Here is an 18998-nt window from a genome sequence, read left to right as displayed (position 1 = left end):
TAATGTCCCAATTCAAAATTAATTCACACATTTGCTTAGAGAGATGCAATTTTGCTTGCAGAGGGACCTTTAGCTATAGTTTAAAATATTGGGGAGGGGGGATATCATGAAACTAGAACTGTTTTACAGGTTAACACTTTAGAGCCATGAGTAATCAAAAGGATCGGAAATTATAGGGGTGAAGCAACCAATGATGATTTCTTTCTGATTTTATTTATATGGAAAGTCTGAACATCCCTAAACCAAACAGAATATCACCATGGAAGTTTTCCACTATGAATGACCATCCAAAGTATACATTTGTAAACCTGAGTTCTTTTTGTCCTTTCACAGTACTATCAGTGTCAGAGAAATGTTAGAATTATATCTGGGCCCAAATGCAATGGGACACTTTTAGCCCCGAGTGTTCCAATTGCATTGCTTCTCTGCATGTTATCTTAATACAGCAGAAAAGCAATTCAGTTTTAACAAGACAGCAGGAAAATCTATTATTTATGAAGAAAAGCCAATTCTCAGCACAAATAATAGAGTTTAATACATCTCAGCAGTTTTTCTCTTCTTCACCATAATTCATAGGTAGAATAATACTTTCCACAATGCTCTCCTGAAAAGTTATGCTTTCACAGTTCTTCAGAAATATAACAAGGAGCAAGTAGTTGAAATGTCTGAGGATATTGCTGCATAAGTGATAGAGAATAAGGTTAGGTAAGATACCCTGCCTTCAAATACTCAGAAGAACTGAGTATTTATATCTTACCCTGTCCATGAGAGTTCACTACTGGTTGAATGAGTCCCTTAAATTGTACACCGATGTGAATGTGAACACCTAACAACAAGGCTACTTTCAGCAGGATCAACTGCAGCTGACGGATACCTACAGATACAATAGGAGCATACAAAAGAAAAGAGGATGTTTTGTGTATGTATGTATGTATGTATGTATGTATGTATGTATGTATGTACACACAAACACATATATGCATATACATACATACACATGCACACATACATATATACATATATACATATTGTTGTATTTGTTCTATCTTTTCCCACATTACAGACGTCTCCAAAAAGCTAGATTTTCACAAAATGTGTTCAAAATATAATTGAGTCTGGTCATTTGACTACCAATGTGCATTTGGGATTTGATTATAGTTTGTTTGATTATCCATTTGTTTCTTAAAGTATCCTCAGGAACCTTTGCCAATCCCAAAGTTTGAAAGTTTCAACGGTCTTTCTATCCTGCTTCTTTAAAATTCAACTTTTGTTTTTACTGTGTGTCACGGGGAAAACAACAACCTGTAAGATTCTGATCTTTGAAGATATAGATATGCCATTGCATCATAATATGGTTTCCAAGGCCTTCATTGCTATGTATCATTAGTCTACATGTATTTTTTGACTGCAATTTCATTTTCTGTTGAGAGCTGATGCTACAACATGCAGAAATATCCATCATTTCAACATCTGTATTGGGTATTCTAAGGTGGGTAGCTGTACCTGCTAGCGCTAATTTTATCTTTTTTTTATTCTTATTTTTCCACTTTGTGCTTGACTTTCTTTATTAAAACTTTCAGTTCATTTGCATGTTCAGTTGTCAGACTGGTATTATCAACATAACATAGCTAAACTTTTGTGTACCTTTTCCTGCCCCTATTGAAATCTATCCTATCCCCAAGACCTCTGCAAATCCTTTCTGCTGATATTGCTTGCTCTTGCTTAAGAGCGATCCTGGGATATTACAGGCACTCCTCTGTCCTTGACAATTCTTCCTAACATACTTACTGATGTGATCCAAGGTGCCAGTGCAGAAACGGCCATAGAATTTCTTGGCTCCAAGTGCCCTCAGGTCCTGGATAGTGAAAGGCCAAAGGTGCAGCACATTGTTTCGGGAAAAGATCTCTCTCTTCTCTACCACCACAACGTGGGCTCCAAGGAAAGCCAATTCAATAGCCGTGCGGAGACCACAGGGCCCTGCCCCGATGATCAGGCACTGAAAAACATTGTCACAATGAACCACCAGACATAAAGAATTTGACAAGACAATGCATACTCAATGGCACTAAAGCTAGACGGGAACTTTACACAAGACTGAGTGCTATTACATCAAAATAGGAGCCCCAATGTGGTCTGTGGGATAGAAAGAGACATTACAGAATACTCTCTCTCTCAGTTCCCCATTTTTCCTTTGCTAGAGACAAAGGAATGTTAGCGAATGTGTTATAGTGGAATAATAAATTACCATTTACGACAATTGCAGGAATTCTGCTGACAGTTAAAGGAACCTTATTCAGTCAGACATCTTTTTCTACTCAAAAGAGAAAGAAAATCCTATTTTAATCTTAGTGAATGTTGGAATATAGCAACATTAGAAATAATTGAAATGTAATATTTTTAATGTGCAAGCATTGAAAAAAGCTTAGTTGCTTGAAAAATTGGACCACCATTTTTTAAAAAAGTTAAATGATATTTCCAGCCACCAGGCAACCAAACATCCAAGCCCTGTTATGTCTCCTGGCAAGTCACTGCAGATCAGGATGCAGTGCTAAAAACTGCACCCAAGGCCAGAACATATATTTAAGGCTTATCTTGACCATCAGATACACAAGTCTGCTGATCCGTGTTCAAAGAACCCATGGTGCAATTGAAGGGAATAAACCAAGGGTGGGTTCCTGCCAGTTCTAACCTCTTCTATAGAAGAGGTTCCACAAATCTACTGTGTCATTTAGAACCGGTTCCAGCTCCCTCCCCCGCTCATCCACATCATGCTTGCCCCACCCGCCACTCACTGATTGGCTGGCTCATCAATTGCCCCACTCACCTCTTAGAGTCCTATCTAAACCTTAAAGTCTTAAAGCTGTCAAGTTTGAACACCCCTGGGTTTTTTTTTCTAAAGGGTTAGGGGTGCAAGGGTCTTGTAACTTGACAGCTTTAAGATTTGCATGCTTAAAATGCCAGAGTTTGTGAGCCAACATGAGTGGAGGAGGAATTCTGGGAGTTGAAGTCCACAAGTCTTAAAGCTGTCAAGTTTGAACACCCCTGGGGTTTTTTTCTAAAGGGTTAGGGTGCAAGGGTCTTGTAACTTGACAGCTTTAAGACTTGCGTGCTTCAAATGCCAGAGTTTATGAGCCAACATTTTGGTTGCTAAGCAAGAGCGTTGTTAAGTGATTTCACCACATTTTACAAGTTGGCCACACCCACCCAGTCACATGACTGCCAAGCCACTTCCACTCGGTCACATGGCTGGCAAGCCACTCCCACCCAGTCACATGGCTGGCAAGCCACTCTCACAAAGCAGGCCACACCTACAGAAGAGGTTCTAAAAAAATTGAAATCCGCCACTGGAATAAACGTGCAAGTTGTTATTAATAATGATGTTCAGACAGCCAGAATTCAATCAGTATTTCCCACTTACTTTGTTGAAATACAATTTCAACCTTCACATCAGCGATGGCGAACCTTTTTTGGCTCGCGGTGCCATAAGTGGGGGAGCACAGGGGGGTCATGTGCAGGTGTGCCGCACCAATAACGTAATGTATGACCCACCCAGTGTGCATGCGTGCACTACAGGGGCTCCCCCACCATTTTTGCATGCTTTTTTTCGCCCTCTCCAGGTTCCAGAGGCTTTATAGGGACTAGGGGGGAGGGGCTCTTTTGCCCTACCCAGGATCCTATAAAACCTCTGCAGCCTGGGGAGGGTGAAAAATGGCTTTTAAAAAGGGTGAACTGGGCATGCGCGCTGGCCAGCTGACAGGGCAGCGCCTCGCATGCCCTGACAAATGGCTCCGCGTGCCACCTGTGGCACACGTGCCATAGGTTCGCCATCACTGTTCTACACCATCAAATACTTGAAAAGCTCCAAAGTATCTTTCCACCAACAAAACAAAAAGGCAATATTTCTGAAATACAAATGAACATTATGGTTTAAAAAATGTAAAGGCCAGGATAGCTTGACCTCAAATTGACCCCACTTGCTTTGTGTCTAGTATTCCTTTATGTCACAAAGTGGATGGAGCAGCTAATTATTCCTTTGTTCTAATTTTGTAATTTTGATTAATGTTCATAGTTTGAAAGATTAAATATTTGCAATTTTCCTGGGATATTTGTTTCTTTTAAAAATATAAAATACTTGCAGTTTTTTGAGATGCCTGTTTCTTTTTATTTTTGTTATGTCTAGGGGTTTTTTTTGTCTCCTAAGAAACTATAATATTTGTTACTAAGATAATTCTTATTCATATACTGTGTAAAAAGAATCAGCAGTATATTAGTGCAATTCTATTTTGATTATTTTTAAATGTAGAAACACCATTTTGAGGGAGTTCAGTTTTTTTAATTTTACAGAATTAGGCATAGTTTTAAAGGAAATATTTTTCTTCTTTGAAAATATAGATTTTAAAAGTGCAATCATTATGGAGGTGGGGTATTGATAAGAGTATAGAATTGAAGAAAACAATCTGTAAATAAGAAATTGGAAACTTATAACCCTGAAAGGCAGACCTAAACTAATCTCTTCATACCAAAGAGCAGGAAAATTGGTAACAATAATCAGGCATCAAGTATGAAACTATCTATTATACTGTCTAGACTTACAATTATGACACATATGGATCTACACCTTTGTTATAAAACTAAACTATAACGTGTCTTCATAATTTAACCAAAGGAAAGTCAGTACTAGTAATCAGACAGTCACAAAGCCAGTTATTATAATGTCTAGCCCCTAATGTCTAGCATCTCATATGGAAACCTATCAAAAAGAATTTTCTTAGGATTGTCATTTTGGAACTATGACATGGCTTCTTACCTTGGTGTTTGAACATGCTCTTCCCTGGTCATAGTCTTTGTGTCCAGCCTTCTTGTCCAATTTGGTCCACAAAGCTTTAGCGCTCCAATAATTGAGAGAAGACTTGAGCTTGTGATAGAAATGGATCTGGCCAGTGTGTTCCAGATTCAGATGACTGCACAGTTCTTCAAATCTGCTCAAGACCTCTTTGCACTGCTTGGCATGCAGAAAGGCGTCAAAGAGAGAATGAGACTGATTTGGTTGCTCTCCATCTTGCTGATTCATTCTCCTGGGACTTCACAGGCAAGAATGAAGCCTGGAAAAGAAAGCAGTAGATTACAGATGTGTTATCCTCTTTAGTTTCTTCATCCTGTGATGGAGAAACTAAAGGCAAAAGTGCAACTAAGGGCCTCAATTTGTGGCTGAGGAAGAGGAATGTGAAGTCCCACCACTCGTTTGCTTTTAGAAGCAGATCTTTTTCAGGCAATGCCTCTGTTTGCGTTCTAGATGTACTCAATTTTAGCATAAGGTGTTGAGAATTACAGGACTGTTCTGCCATTATACATGTTTAAGACTCTTCAGAGTTGATCAGTAGCCAAAAGAAGAGACATAATAAACCAAACCCAGAAAAGCATATATATTCACAGCTGTTCTATAGCAGATGCCAATTATTTTCATAATGGGATTAAAACCAATCATAATTGTCAAAATTGATTGATTCACTGTTTTCCGCTGAGAATCATCCCTAGTTGGGATTATTATTCGCAACAACAGAATTGTATCACAGCGGCCAGTTGTTTTGCTGGATTTGGCATAGATTACTAGTCGGGCCCCACCCAGGGGCCTAGGACGTCATAACGTATTTTGTAATATGTGTGCAGATCCAAGCAGTGCGGCTTTTTGCATTTGACTGATGGTGATTTTGTCAATTTTTAACTGTTTTAAATGTAATTCCAGTGCTTTTGGAATAGCACCCAGTGTGCTGATTACCACTGGAATTACCACTGCTGGTTTGTGCCATAATCGTTGAATTTCGATTTTTAAGTCTTGGTATTTCGCGATTTTTTCATATTCCTTCTAATCGACCCTACTATCACCTGGTATTGCAATGTCTATGATTGTAACCTTGTTTTTCTCAACCAGTGTGATGTCTGGTGTATTATGCGCCAGTATTTTGTCCGTTTGTATGCAAAAATCCCACACGATCTTGACCATCTGATTTTCGGTGACTTTTTCAGGCTGATGTTCCCACCAGTTTGTTGCTGTTTTAATATTATAATTTTTGCATAAATTCCAATGGATCATTTGTGCTACTGAATTGTGCCGCAATTTATAATCAGTCTGCGCAATTTTTTTACAGCAGCTAAGTATGTGATCAACAGTTTCATCAGCTTCTTTGCAAAGTCTGCATTTGGCATCATCAGAGGATTTTTCGATTTTGGCCTTAATGGCATTTGTGCGGATAGCTTGTTCTTGTGCAGCCAGGATTAGTGACTCTGTTTCTTTCTTTAATGTACCTGTTGTTAACCATAACCAAGTTTGTTCACTGTCCACTTTATCTTTTTTTTTCCAGAAATTTGCCATGCAGTGCTTTGTTCTGCCAACTCTCCATTCTTGATTTATCACATCTTTTCTGTATTCTTGTTTCGTCTGTTGGACCTTCAATAGATTTTTGTTCTTTACTTCGATTAATAGATGTTCTTGACTTTTTTAAATAATCAGCCAGTGCATGTTTTTCTTTTTCAACTATTTGTTTCACTTGTAATAATCCTCTGCCACCTGATTTTCGGGGCAGGTATAGTTTATCAGTATCACCACGTGGATGTAAACTGTAGTGCATTGTCATTAGTTTCCTGGTTTTTCGGTCTAAAATGTCCAAATCAGCTTGTGTCAGTTAACTATACCAGCTGTTTATCTTATAACTGGTATTGCCCAGGTATTTATGGCCTTGATTGTGTTCCCACCATTCAATTTAGATTTCAAAATTTTCCTAACTCTGTTGGTGTACTCTCGCCTGACAATAGTTTTCTTTTCTTTTGACTCCCCAACTTACAATATTTCTGTGATCAAATTAGCAATCATCTTTTTTACAGCAGGGCAAGTAACTTAGAAGGAGGCTTTCTCCAAACAGGAATAGTGTAAGACCTTCCTTTCCATACATTATCTAGCAATCATTTACAAAGGGTGTATATTTCAGTCATGTGTCTTCCTTTTTCAGTCTTGATTAATGACTGCAATGATTTGCATAATTTGTCAGACTTGTTGCTTACAGTCAAAACTACTCATACAGTTTTGAATTAGAATGACCAATGACTACATTCGTGATTTCCTCATCGTGACTTCCACTTCTTCATTCTCTTTCTTTCTACACAACTCTGATGTTATTAGCCACAAAACATTTCTTCTCCCCACCCCACTTAGAAGGTTCTGATATCTAAGTCTGTCTTAGATATTTTCTTAAGTTTTTGTGCAAAGTTTAGTATTGTATAATATTAAGGTAAAGGTTCCCCTCACACATATGTACTAGTTGTTTCCGACTCTAGGGCAGTGTTCATCTCCGTGTCATAGCTGAAGAGCCAGCACTGTCCAAAGTGATCTCCGTGGTCATGTGGTCGGCATGACTAAATGCCAAAGGCGCACGGAACACTGTTATACCTTCCCACCAAAGGTGTTCGCTATTTTCATTCCTCCACATATGTTATGCAGACTCAACTCAGTTTAACGCATCAGTGATTTTATGAAACTGTTCCCAAAAATCTATGGTGCATTACCAAAGTTTTTATAGTGAGTCTTAAAGTGATATGATTCTTGATAATTTTGATATAAAATAACAGTGGTTTGTTTATTTAAAATTGATATTCAAAATTTCTGTCTATGATAAGCCAATCTACACTGTTATCAACTAGAAGGAATAACTTTTTTTCTCCCTACCTACTATTGCAGATAATATCCTGTAATCACATTTACAATTAAGCTCTCTTCAATCTTTCATGCAGGAGTCATGTGAAACAGAAAACTATTTGGGTGGATCTCATGTGTAAATTATACAAACATGTAACAAAAAGAACCAAGACCACAAAACTGATTACCGTAACTGTTGGATCCAAACTAGGAATCAAAAAGGTCTGAGAATCCAGTGCCTTTCCCTGTTCTTACACTTCTTGAAGGTTTTTTTTTTAAAGTATCCTCTATTGCTCTTTGCAGCTAGGTTGACTTTTACTACATATACTCTGTTTACAAAGCTTTTCATCAGGGGAGAGTTGTTAGCATAATCATTCTACTGAGATATAGCATGACATGATCACATAGCATGTGATTTGAGCTTTAAGCAAAATCCTTTGGCAGTGATGAGAACTTTTCTCCTGGAAAAGAAATCTGTTTAGCAATGGAAAAATTAAAAAATCAGATGAGACATTTATGATTAACCAATTCCACTATGAAATTATTTACGTAATATCCTAAACAATCAGTCACCCCCTCAGTCAAGAAAGGGATGTTTCTGACTAGCTATATATATTTAATAGATATTAAAGCTCCATAGCACTAGAGGGCTACGGAGTACATTTATTGTACTCTATGCAATTGATTCATTGATCAAAGGTCCAGTTGAAAGCAGGGACTCAAGGAATAGCTGTGGGAAGCAACCTGACCTCAGAAGAACTTCCTGCTCAATACTGCATTGAAGAGAGAATGCCATGCTACCATGATGTGTTAGATTACTCTAATTATTATTAATTAAATTCTCCCTAACCCTAGACAACTTATATTTCCATTGGCTCTCTTACCTATCTTTGTTTTGGATATATAGGTACTTAACCCCTGTGACAATCTCTATAATTTGATCTCTATGATTTGATCATTTCAATTATTGAGAAACTTGGCATATCTACACCATATGCATTCTTATTTTTGGTCTGTATTTTTTTTCACAAGTCATTCTGGAAGGTGTACCAACCCCAGATAGCAGAGACAGTGCTTGCAGTTTCTCACTGAGTACAACTCAGAGAGCTTGTAAACAAGATAATATACATGCAGGTTTTCCCAAACAATACAGGCTTTTAAAGAAACAGCACCCTGAATTAATTATGTAATTCACTTGATCTAGTGATGACTTGCCACCAGAGTCCTTGGCTGGTATACAAAATGCTAAAAATCTAAAAAGAAATCAAAAGGTATAAAACAGAAATATTGCAAATCAAATTAAAATAAAGTTATGTTATCACTTTGGCAAGAGGCTTAAAGCTTTTAAAATGAAAAAGAAAAAAATGTATCCCAACTGAAAATGATATTTACAAACTTTATGTCTCATTTGGAAAGTAGAAGAATGGCATTAAATGGCAGATCAGTCAAATTGGGCTATGGAGGCTACTTTATATAGCTGGGATGGCGAACCTATGGCACGTGTGCCACAGGTGGCACTTGGAGCCATTTGTCAGGGCATGCGCTGGCCACTGAGTTCACCCTTTTTTAAAGCCATTTTTCGCCCTCTCCAGGCTCCAGAGGCTATTGGAGCCGGAGAGGAAGAAAAGAGCCTCCCCCCCAAGGCCCTCCAGAGCCCCCCCAAAAAACGCCCCTATGGGCAAACTGGAAGTTCAGGAACGGACTTTCTGTTTGCTTGGAGGGTCATTTTGAGCGCTCCGGAGGCTTCAGGGACCTTCAGGAGGCTTCCCTGAAGCCTCCGGAGCAGTCAAAACAACCCTCCGAACAAACCAGAAGTCATTTCAGAGGGTCTCTGGGGGAGCAGGGGGCTGTTTTCACCCTCCCCAGGCTCCTATAAAGCCTCTAGAGCCTGGGGAGGGTGAAAAAGGCATGCAAAAAATGGGGGGAGCACCTGTAGTGCATGCATGCACACTGGGAGGGGTCGCACATTGCATTATGGGTGTGGCACGGCCACACACGCGCCCCCTACACTCCCCTCACTATGGCACGCGAGCCAAAAAAGGTTCGCCATCGCTGATATATAGCAACCCAGAATATGAAGATTATCAAGCAATCCTTCCAGAACAAATTGAAAACCATTAATTGAACTGGATGAACTATTCATAAACAAGAACTGTAATATTTAAATCATTGTTGTATCCACTCAGCCCTTCTTTCATTGCCTTAACTTTCTGTCCTTTAAATGCACCTTTCATATTTTGTAAAGAATGTGACCACTGAATTTCAATTTTTCTTGAAATCCAGAATTGTTATTGAGATTTTTAAAATTGGAATGGGACAACTCACCATGGCCATCTGATCGCAGCCACCTCTCCACAGGGCAACTCCCCACACCCAATTTGCCATGGGACAATTCCATGCGCGACAACTCATTATGATAAATGTTATCCGCCACTGTTTCTTCAACATTATTTCTATTTTTGTGGAAACGGACAAAAAGAAAATAATGTCAAAGAAAGAGCGGTGGATAACATTTAATGTGTTGAGTTACCCCACGTGGAATTGTCCTGCAGCAAGTTGTCCCACAGAAAATTAACTGCGGCGAATTATCCCACGGCAAGATGGCCATGGAGAAATGGCTAAATATATGAAATGTCCTGTGTGAAGCCTTACTCCCAGTTTCAAATGTTAGCTGCCGCTGTCCCATCTCACAAAAGTGTAGGCAACTCTGTTTTACATCTGGAAAATTGCCAGAAAAATCTGAAACAAAAGGTTTTTCCTAAGAATATATAAGGAACTGGTGGTTGAGGTAAAGGGATAGCTCAAGCTATCATTTTGCATTAAAATCCTTATTTAGATCTTATGCTAGATCAGTTCCACATTGCAAAACAAATCCAACACGCCTCCCTATTCTCACTTAGACATGTGGCATCCAAACTTGTTACCAGGTTGTCCACATTTCTCAGAGCCTCATCCACAGGTTATAAACTTGTTCTTGAACTGTACTGCAGAGTATTTAAATTCCTTCCTATATGAATCTGGATTCTAAAGATCAGATTGAACACTCATATGGAAACCAGACATCATCAGAAGAAGGGAATATTTTCACTTCTACTCAATTAGAATTTTCCGAAAGGAAAAAAAAAAGCAAAAGTTAAACTGCAGTAGTTATCTAGAGCTTCCAAAATTTACTTTCTTGATTATTATAAACCCAATAAGTTATTTGATGAACTGCGTCTCCAAAGTTATATCTACCCGTCCCATTGGGAGAGGCAGGTTACAAGTCTTATCTATGATTATTTATGGAAATAACCTAGTTATCTAAGGAGTGGAAGAGAGAAAATAAGGAAAGAGGATGTGCCAGAATTACAAAATTACTGGATATAAGTAATATAGGAATGGTCTTCCCATATTGGAAAAGTGATAAAATAGCAAGTCACCATCATTAAAAAAAAAACCTATTAATTGAGTGAGATCAACCTTTTCCTGTACATGAGGGCTGGTAATCTATCATAGAAGGTAATTAATCGTGACATCAAGTCATTTTTCTTACTACTTTTGGAAGAAAATGCCTGGGTGCAGCTCTGCAATCTGGATTACAAACAGCCTGCAGGAGTAATAGAGGTGACATCCAGAGCACTGATGCAGAAACTCAAGAGGTGAATTTGACTGAGCATAAGTACATGCCCATGTGTGTGGTAAGAGGTGAAACACCACTATTTCTTTGCTCTTATTGCCTTAGCATGTTACGGCCTTGCTTCAGGAGGTCAATTTCCTGTTTGGAAAGAACCAACATCAAGGGCTCAGGCCCAGATGATGTAAATGCAAGATTTTGCTAAAAGTAATCCAGATTGGTTCTTGACTCTAGATAGACAGGATCCAGGATGTCATATTGCTTGGTTACTGGGATTCCTTTTGCCCTCTGATCATCAGTTAACTGGCTATGGTATTCTCTCAGGTATCCTCTGCTACCTGCAGACTGAATCTCTGCCCCTCTTGCTTCTAAGGGGGAGGGAATTCTCTGGATCTGGTAAACATATTGACACTTCATTCTGGAAGGACCTGCTACTAGGGGCTTTGAAAGAGGCTCTGGTGAATCCCCTTTCTTAAGCCCTCTTTGGATTTGGACGTACTGGACAATTATCATCTGATCTCCAAATTTCCGTTTTGGGGAAAGGTGAGGCAGTGATAGGGAAGCAGTTATGGAGTACCTTAGAATTAAAGGGTCACCATGATTGTCTAGAATCAAGATTCAGGATTGGATGCAGAAGAAATGGCATTGGCTGCACTAGTAGATTACTTTTATTGGGAAATGGGGTCTACTCTTTTTCTGATCTCTCAGCTGCATTTGATACTATTAATCACAGCATCCTTCTGGACTCCCTGTAGGAGGAAGAGCTTGGAGGCAGCCTGTTGCAGAGATTCCATTCCATCCCTTGTGGGTGGTTCCTATTTGGGGGTGTGGTGAAGACGGGCCCAATAGCTATTTCCTTGTTGGATGCCCAAGGATTGGTTCTCTTCCCATCCAAGCTAATATTTACAGAAAGGCACTGGATGAGGTCTCTGAAGATTTGCTGTAATCAACATGCTACTGATTGATTACGTGCTATCAAATCATTTTCAATGCCTAGTGAACACATATATAGATCTTCTCCATGCTGATGATACCCAGCTTTATATTATATCACTCCCCTAGACCGCACTGGTGATGTCATTGAAGTCCTGCATGAGACTATAAGAATCTAGACGGATGAGAACAGGCTTAAATTGAATCTTAGTAAGAAGAAATTACTGTTTATTCACTGGGATTTCCAATCCAGTGGTGTCTCTTTACCGGATAGCACTAGCACTGAAAAAGCAGGTCCATGATCTGGAGGGTCTTCTGGACTCATGGCTCAGAGGTGGTATTCAACAGGTTCTAACCAGTTCTGGAGAACCGGTAGCAGAAATTTTGAGTAATTCATAGATCCAGTAAATGCCACCTCTGAGTCAGCCCCCATCTATTCTCTTCCTCCTGAATCCCAGCTGATCGGGAAGGAATGGAGATTTTACAGTATCCTTCTCCTGCCATGCCCACCAAGCCATGCCACACAAGTGGTGGGTTGCTGTTACCTTCGCTACCGGTACGCTGCTCATGGTCCATTCGTGCACACGCCAAATGTGTGCTGTGCACACGCCGGACGTGTGCTGCGCACGCATGCACACTCCACTGCCCCTGTGACACCCAGCTGCTTGTTGGAGGTCATGCAGGCGCCGCACGCTGTGCACATGTGCGCAATTGGCCCGGTTGCCTTAAAAATAGGTATGGAAAGCAGGTGGGCAGGTGGACCAAATGAGCCACTGTACCGGTACGGTGGACGCTACTCCCGACTACTACCAGTACGGCCATACCAAGTCATACTGGCCAGAACTCACCACTGTGCCATACCCACCAAGCCATACCCTCAGAACCAGTAGTAAAAAAAATTGAATCCCACCACTATCATGGCTCCTACTAGAGCAAAGTGAGACCTTTGCTTAGTTTGGGCTGGTGGGTCAGTTAAGACTAAACCCAGAGCAGGGAATCTTGCTACAGTCTCTCATGCCCTTGTCATCTCTCGCTTAGACTTCTGAAATATGCTGTTGATGGGACCTCCTTTGAAGATCATCCAGCAGTGATCAGCCGATCTGCTGATAGGCATAGAAACACCCTATACCAATGTTGCAGTCTCTTCGCTGATTGCCAGTACGACTCTATGTAGTTATCAGGAGTTGAGAGTAACTTCTTGGTGTCAGACAAACCAACCTTAGAACCTTTATCTGTAAACTTTTTTACAGGTAGACCTCGACTTACAACTAGTCATTTAGTCACCGTTTAAAGTTACAATGGCACTGAAAAAATGACATGATCACCTTTTGCGATTATCCGACAAAGAAAGTCTATGAGAAAGTCAAACTCAGTTAAAAGCTGTTGTAAAATGGGGCAAACCTCACTGAACAATGGTCTTGCTTAGCAACAGAAACTTTGGGCTCAACTATGGTCACAAGCTGACAAAATTAATTATGGATAACCATGGAAGAAGGAAAAAGTTTTCTAAATGTCCCAAATTCTATCCAAAAGAACTTCAGGACAGAAATTCCAGTTTCTGATCTTTTTCCTCATATTTTCTTCAAGTAATTATTCTTTGTCATCATTAGATCACTGATACTGAGCCTTCACTGAGTTTCCTCTTCATTTATCCAGTGATGACGGCACAGATACAAGATAACCAGTTTTTCCTTCCTACACTCTTTTCAGAGTGCAAACAAGACAGGGCATAGGATCAAGGCATAGCCAACACTTCTAGTTTACTTGGAGGCAAGTTAAGTTTAGAAATAAATTTAACCTGCATCACAGATACATTAACCAGACTGTTGAAATCCTAGGATAAAAAAATAATCAAGTGAATCTAGAATGCAACTTTTACAACAGTTGGCTCAACTTAATACCTTCCCAATTCATTGATATCCAAGTATACAAAATTTCAAGTTAGCACAGAAGTTATAATCTCAATACAACCCAATGCAGTTTTAGAGATCTGTTGTCTTATCAAAGCTTATAAGTTAGTAGGCAATGCTTCCCATAACCATCATTTTTCTGTAGAAGATCCCAAAGGGCAATATACAAAAGAAATAATTCAGATGATCATTCACTTGGTCCTAATGCTATCAATTTGGCCAAGTGTGATTTCAAGTGAGTTCAAGGGATCGGAGCTTTACCCTTTGCATTGCAACTGGCCACATCAAGGATTCAGCAGAGGTACTCTTTAATTGAACTTAATTGTTTTTCTATAGCACTTCCTGGAAAATCTAACACCAATTAGCAGGTTCAGACACTGAAGCAAGATCTGCTATAAGCCTTACAGCCTTGCCTTTTGACACCACCCTTTAGCTGCAGTATTAAAAAGTGTGCACTTGGCAAGATGGTTAAGAGGGAGCTGGAGTTACACACACACACACACACACCACACACACACACACAAACACACACCAGTTTCTGAGGAAGCTGAAATGCCCATACTAGATGGGGAATGATGAGATCCAACTAGCTTCAGGAAGGCAACAACGGAAATTATATCATTAGGATCAAGTCTCTTTTTTTCTGTTTACAAGAGCTAAAGAGCAGCAGATGAAAGATAAGCTTCATCTCAGTTCAGTATCTAAGTTTCCAGAGCCCAAGAGGAAGGAAGTGTATGTGCCAACTTTCTTAAGCTTTTGCTGCCAAGGGGTGCAGAAGATGTAGCTGCTCACTGATTGGGTTTACTACATGGCAAAGTGTATTTTCTCAGCTTGGGATATCAAATAAAACCAGTCAGTGGTTTGCAAATACTGGTTTAGCCTTAGTATATCATGTCACTCAGTGAAGTTAGTTTATTCAGTAAATCATGGTTAAACAAATCATAATTTACATGTGTTAGCCTAACCCCTGCTAATGTAAATTCAGATACAAACAATATACAGGTTGTCCTCAACTTACGACCACAATTGAGCCCAAAATTTATAATGCTAGGTGAGAAATTTGTTGAGTTTTGCCCCGTTTTATTACTTTTCTCCCCATATTTGTTAAGTGAATCACTACAGTTCTTAAATTAGTCACACATTTGTTAAGTGAATCTGGTTTCCCCAGTGACTTTGCTTGTCAGAAACTCGCAAAAGGGAATCACATGGCCCCAGGACACTGCAACAGTCATACATGTGAGTCAAGCATCTGAATGTAAATCACGTGACCATGGAGATGCTGCAACAGTCATAAGTGTAGAAAATGGTCATAAGTTACTTTTTTCAGGGTTATTGTAACTTTGAACAGTCACTAAATGAACTGTTGTAAGTCGAGAACTACCCATAGTGCAAAATAAGGTAGCAGAACCAACAAATGAATAAATCTGGATTGTGGATTTATTGTGGATACACAATAACTGTATCTTTCCTCTCTCATTGTCTAGCTTTACTGAAAATTGAGCATTGTGAGCCACACAGAGTTGTGTTTTAAGACGGGCAGCCACACAAATCTTTAAAAAAATAAAATGTCAAAATGAAATGAATTTTAAAAGGCTCTCTGTTGAAAGCTGTCGATGGGATTTAGTGCCTTAATTATCTCTGTACCTTGAGGACCACTTCTCCAGGCATAGAGATTCAGCAGCAGTGTCAAACTCTCTACCAGAGTTTTTGTTCCAGATTCAAATGCTTGCAAGAATTGGCCAATTGGCAAAGCGAAGATCTGCCAAGATTGAAGCCAGGAGTTGAGTTCTAGATAATAACAGCTTGAAGAGAAGGTTTTTATAGTTGCGCAGAAATTCAATCAATTGCTGTAGTATTTCAATTCTCTGACAAAGGAGGAAATACATGAGGAGTCAGTCCGCAGATCTAACTTCTCTTTAAAGCCAGTGTTGACCAACACTTCCCATCCTTACTAGACTGGAGGGCTCCTAGCCGGCCATAGAGGCTAATACAACACAACATCAAGTCATTTTTTATGCTTCTGCTGAATTAAAAAATCCAGTTATAACATATATTTTTTTGTCTTTTTGTCTCCCCCCCCTTTTTTTTAAACCCTAGGTTATTGTGGTGTCTATTAAATATACAACAGAGAGATACGGGATGTGTATATGGGGGGAAACGTAGTAGGGATGCACCTGTGATCAAAGGACATATTGTATGTGATGATGGGGGGGGGTTGTCTTTTTTTCCCTTTTTTCTCTCCTTTTCCCTCTGTTTTTTTTTCTATTGTTATGTGATGTTGTCTATGTAATAAAAATAAAATTATTTTTTAAAAAAACAAACATCCGGGTGCGATCCAAAGTCTGTGCTTTATCAACCAGCAGCGATGTATCATCAATCCCCGCCCACGAATCTACTAAGAAGGGTGTGAGTCCTCTATGCCTACAAAGACCTTCATCTTTAATTCAACTCTTAGAAACCTTCCAGTTCTTTAGATTTCCCCTCATCGTGGCCAACCTCCCTTGCCCTGCGAGGAAAAGGGTCTTCCGCCCCTGCCTTTGTTTGGTGTGGGAAGGCGAAAGCGGGGGAAGAGAGCCGAGCACTCTGCATATGCTTAGCGATACCCTGTTTTATTGCCGATTCATATCCCAGGCTACCCAATTCACTCCACGGCCAGACCTACCCGCGGTCGTTCCGGCGAGGCAGAAGCGCACAAAAGACGCGGCCCTTCCTCGCCAGTCCGGCAAACGACGGAAAAGCCCCTCTCTTCCCGCCGGTTCTCCTTGGGGGGCGGGGGAGGGCTGGAGTAGCGCCGGGCGCCGCTTCTTCCGCCGCGGGGACTCCACTCTCGGCTGAGAGGAGCTGCTGGGCGGCAGGATGTTCGAGGAATCCCCGCGCAGCCAAGGTGCCTCTTGCCCTTCTGGGGCAGGAAGGGAAAGGGAGAAAAAAAGGAGCGGTTCCCACCCCAGCTCCGCAAGAAACAGACGGAAGGAGGAGAGCATCGGGCACGGACTGAGAGAGGACGGGAGCCACATCGCCGCGAAGGCGGGGCTTCCCGGCCGCCGGGCGTTTCAAAAGTCCCTGAGCGACGTGGGCTGGACCCTGAAGGCGTAATTGGTGCCGTGGGTCTGAGTGGGTTTATCGCGCTCTCTCGCAGAGCAGACGGAGCCTGGGAGGCGTCCGATGATCTCCAAGAACCCTTTTTTGGAGGTGGGCTGCTGCCCCCTTTTAACGACGATAGAGCCGTTGGAAAAGGGGGAGGGAGAAGAGGGACTCGCCGTTGCGATGCCTCTCAGGAAAACGTGGCTCGGTGCTTAAAAGAGACCGCCCGATCGCCACTACACTATTCATTTCAACGAATCAATTAAAGAATAACTCCAAGACTCTTAAGCCAATATTTCAGGCTTCCTCCTTCCTACAGTACATTATATTGAAAACGAAAAGGAGAGGGTGGACAATGCACTGGTAAAAAATAGAAGCTGTGGGAGCTTCAACACTGGAAGCTTTCAAGAGACTGGATTGTCACCTGTCAGAATTGGTGTAGGGTCTCCCGCTTGGGCGGGGTGGGGGTTGGACTAGATGACCTACAAGGTCCCTTCCAACTCTCTTATTCTGTTGTGTTCTACATATTGAAGTGGGGAGGGGGGTTCAAATGAACATTCGCCTCCCTCTCCCCCAGTTTCTCAAACTCTTAGAAAACTCGGGATTCCATTTCTGACTTGAGAAAAAGAAATGAGATCTTCCTCTTTTGAATAAGATTAATCCGTTTAACCGGTTTATAGTTTAGTTTTACCGGGCTCCATCTGGAGATCTGTAAGGGAAGAAGACGAAGTATAAACAGGATAAAAAAGAAGTGGTTTTAAAGAACTGATCACGTGTGGAACAAATAATAAACAGTTGCACTTCCTGATCGCGGAGAGCGACAAAATGCACCACACTTCCCTCTTTCTTGCCCAATACTGAGAACGGAGCAATAGATATTACAAACCATTTCCTGTATATGTGAAACCACCTTCACGCACTGTTAGAACTTGATAGAACTTGGTGTTCTCTGAGTTTGGTTTTTTTTTCTTGTAGACGTTTCATTACTCATGACTGAATATCATCAGTGCTAGTCACTGTTAGAATTTAGATTCCATTTGGGTGCAAGGCACTGACAGCATTCTTTCCCAGGAAAAATTAAAGGCACTAGCCAGAAATAGTTCAGCTTAATCTTAGGGCATGTGGTCATTGTGATGGGCTGCAGTACAATACAGGAAATTCAAAATCAATATAGCAAAGAGAAAAAGAGATGAAAGCAGAATTTCTTAGCATTTTTAGTATCATAAGAAGCAACATTCTTTTTCTTTAGCCTCAAGCACTTGTTTGAGTCATATAGTTAAAAAAAATTGAAACCTCTAACCAAAGATAGCACTGTACATAACTGAATTTTATAACATGCAAAATAAGCACATGTTCTATAAGATATTATTTAAGCTAATCAAGAAATGAAACACCGTCATGCAAGTAAAATATTTGCATTCCAAACCTTGATGTTGGTCAATATCTGACTTCTGAGATTGTATTATGTTTTCAAGAGTCAAACGTTTGTTTCTAAATCTCCAAAGTGATAGTCAAAAGATATTCGAGCTGTATGAATAATATCCATTTATACTTTTATGTAATAAAACTACAGAATATATTCTGCCAGAATACAGGCAGACAAAACCATAAGTAGCTTTGAAAAGAACGTTCAATGGTAGAGTTGGAAAAATATATTAGCTAGAATACCTTTTTCCAAATTTATATGTTTGTGTGTGTGTGTGTACAGTAAATCACCACTGTATCTCCTGATCTCTTCAATATTATTTGTTGCTTTAGTTTTAACAATCAAGAG

At 40.3% G+C, this 18998-nt stretch overlaps 1 protein-coding gene across 1 annotated transcript in view; it reads right to left on the bottom strand.

The window, feature by feature from the left end:
• LOC116509019 (F-actin-monooxygenase MICAL1-like) overlaps window positions 1-17121 on the bottom strand; it is a 53460-nt gene extending 36339 nt beyond the window's left edge. Inside the window, 4 exon segments of the mRNA XM_032217897.1 lie at window positions 758-874; window positions 1789-1996; window positions 4808-5102; window positions 16806-17121. Coding sequence (XP_032073788.1) covers window positions 758-874; window positions 1789-1996; window positions 4808-5071 — 589 coding nt within the window. The 5' untranslated portion in view covers window positions 5072-5102; window positions 16806-17121.
• Between the last annotated feature and the right edge of the window lie 1877 nt (window positions 17122-18998).

This window comes from Thamnophis elegans, chromosome 5 (assembly GCF_009769535.1).
Source record: "Thamnophis elegans isolate rThaEle1 chromosome 5, rThaEle1.pri, whole genome shotgun sequence".
Lineage (NCBI taxonomy): Eukaryota > Metazoa > Chordata > Lepidosauria > Squamata > Colubridae > Thamnophis > Thamnophis elegans.
This window is presented reverse-complemented; position numbering and strand designations above follow the sequence as displayed.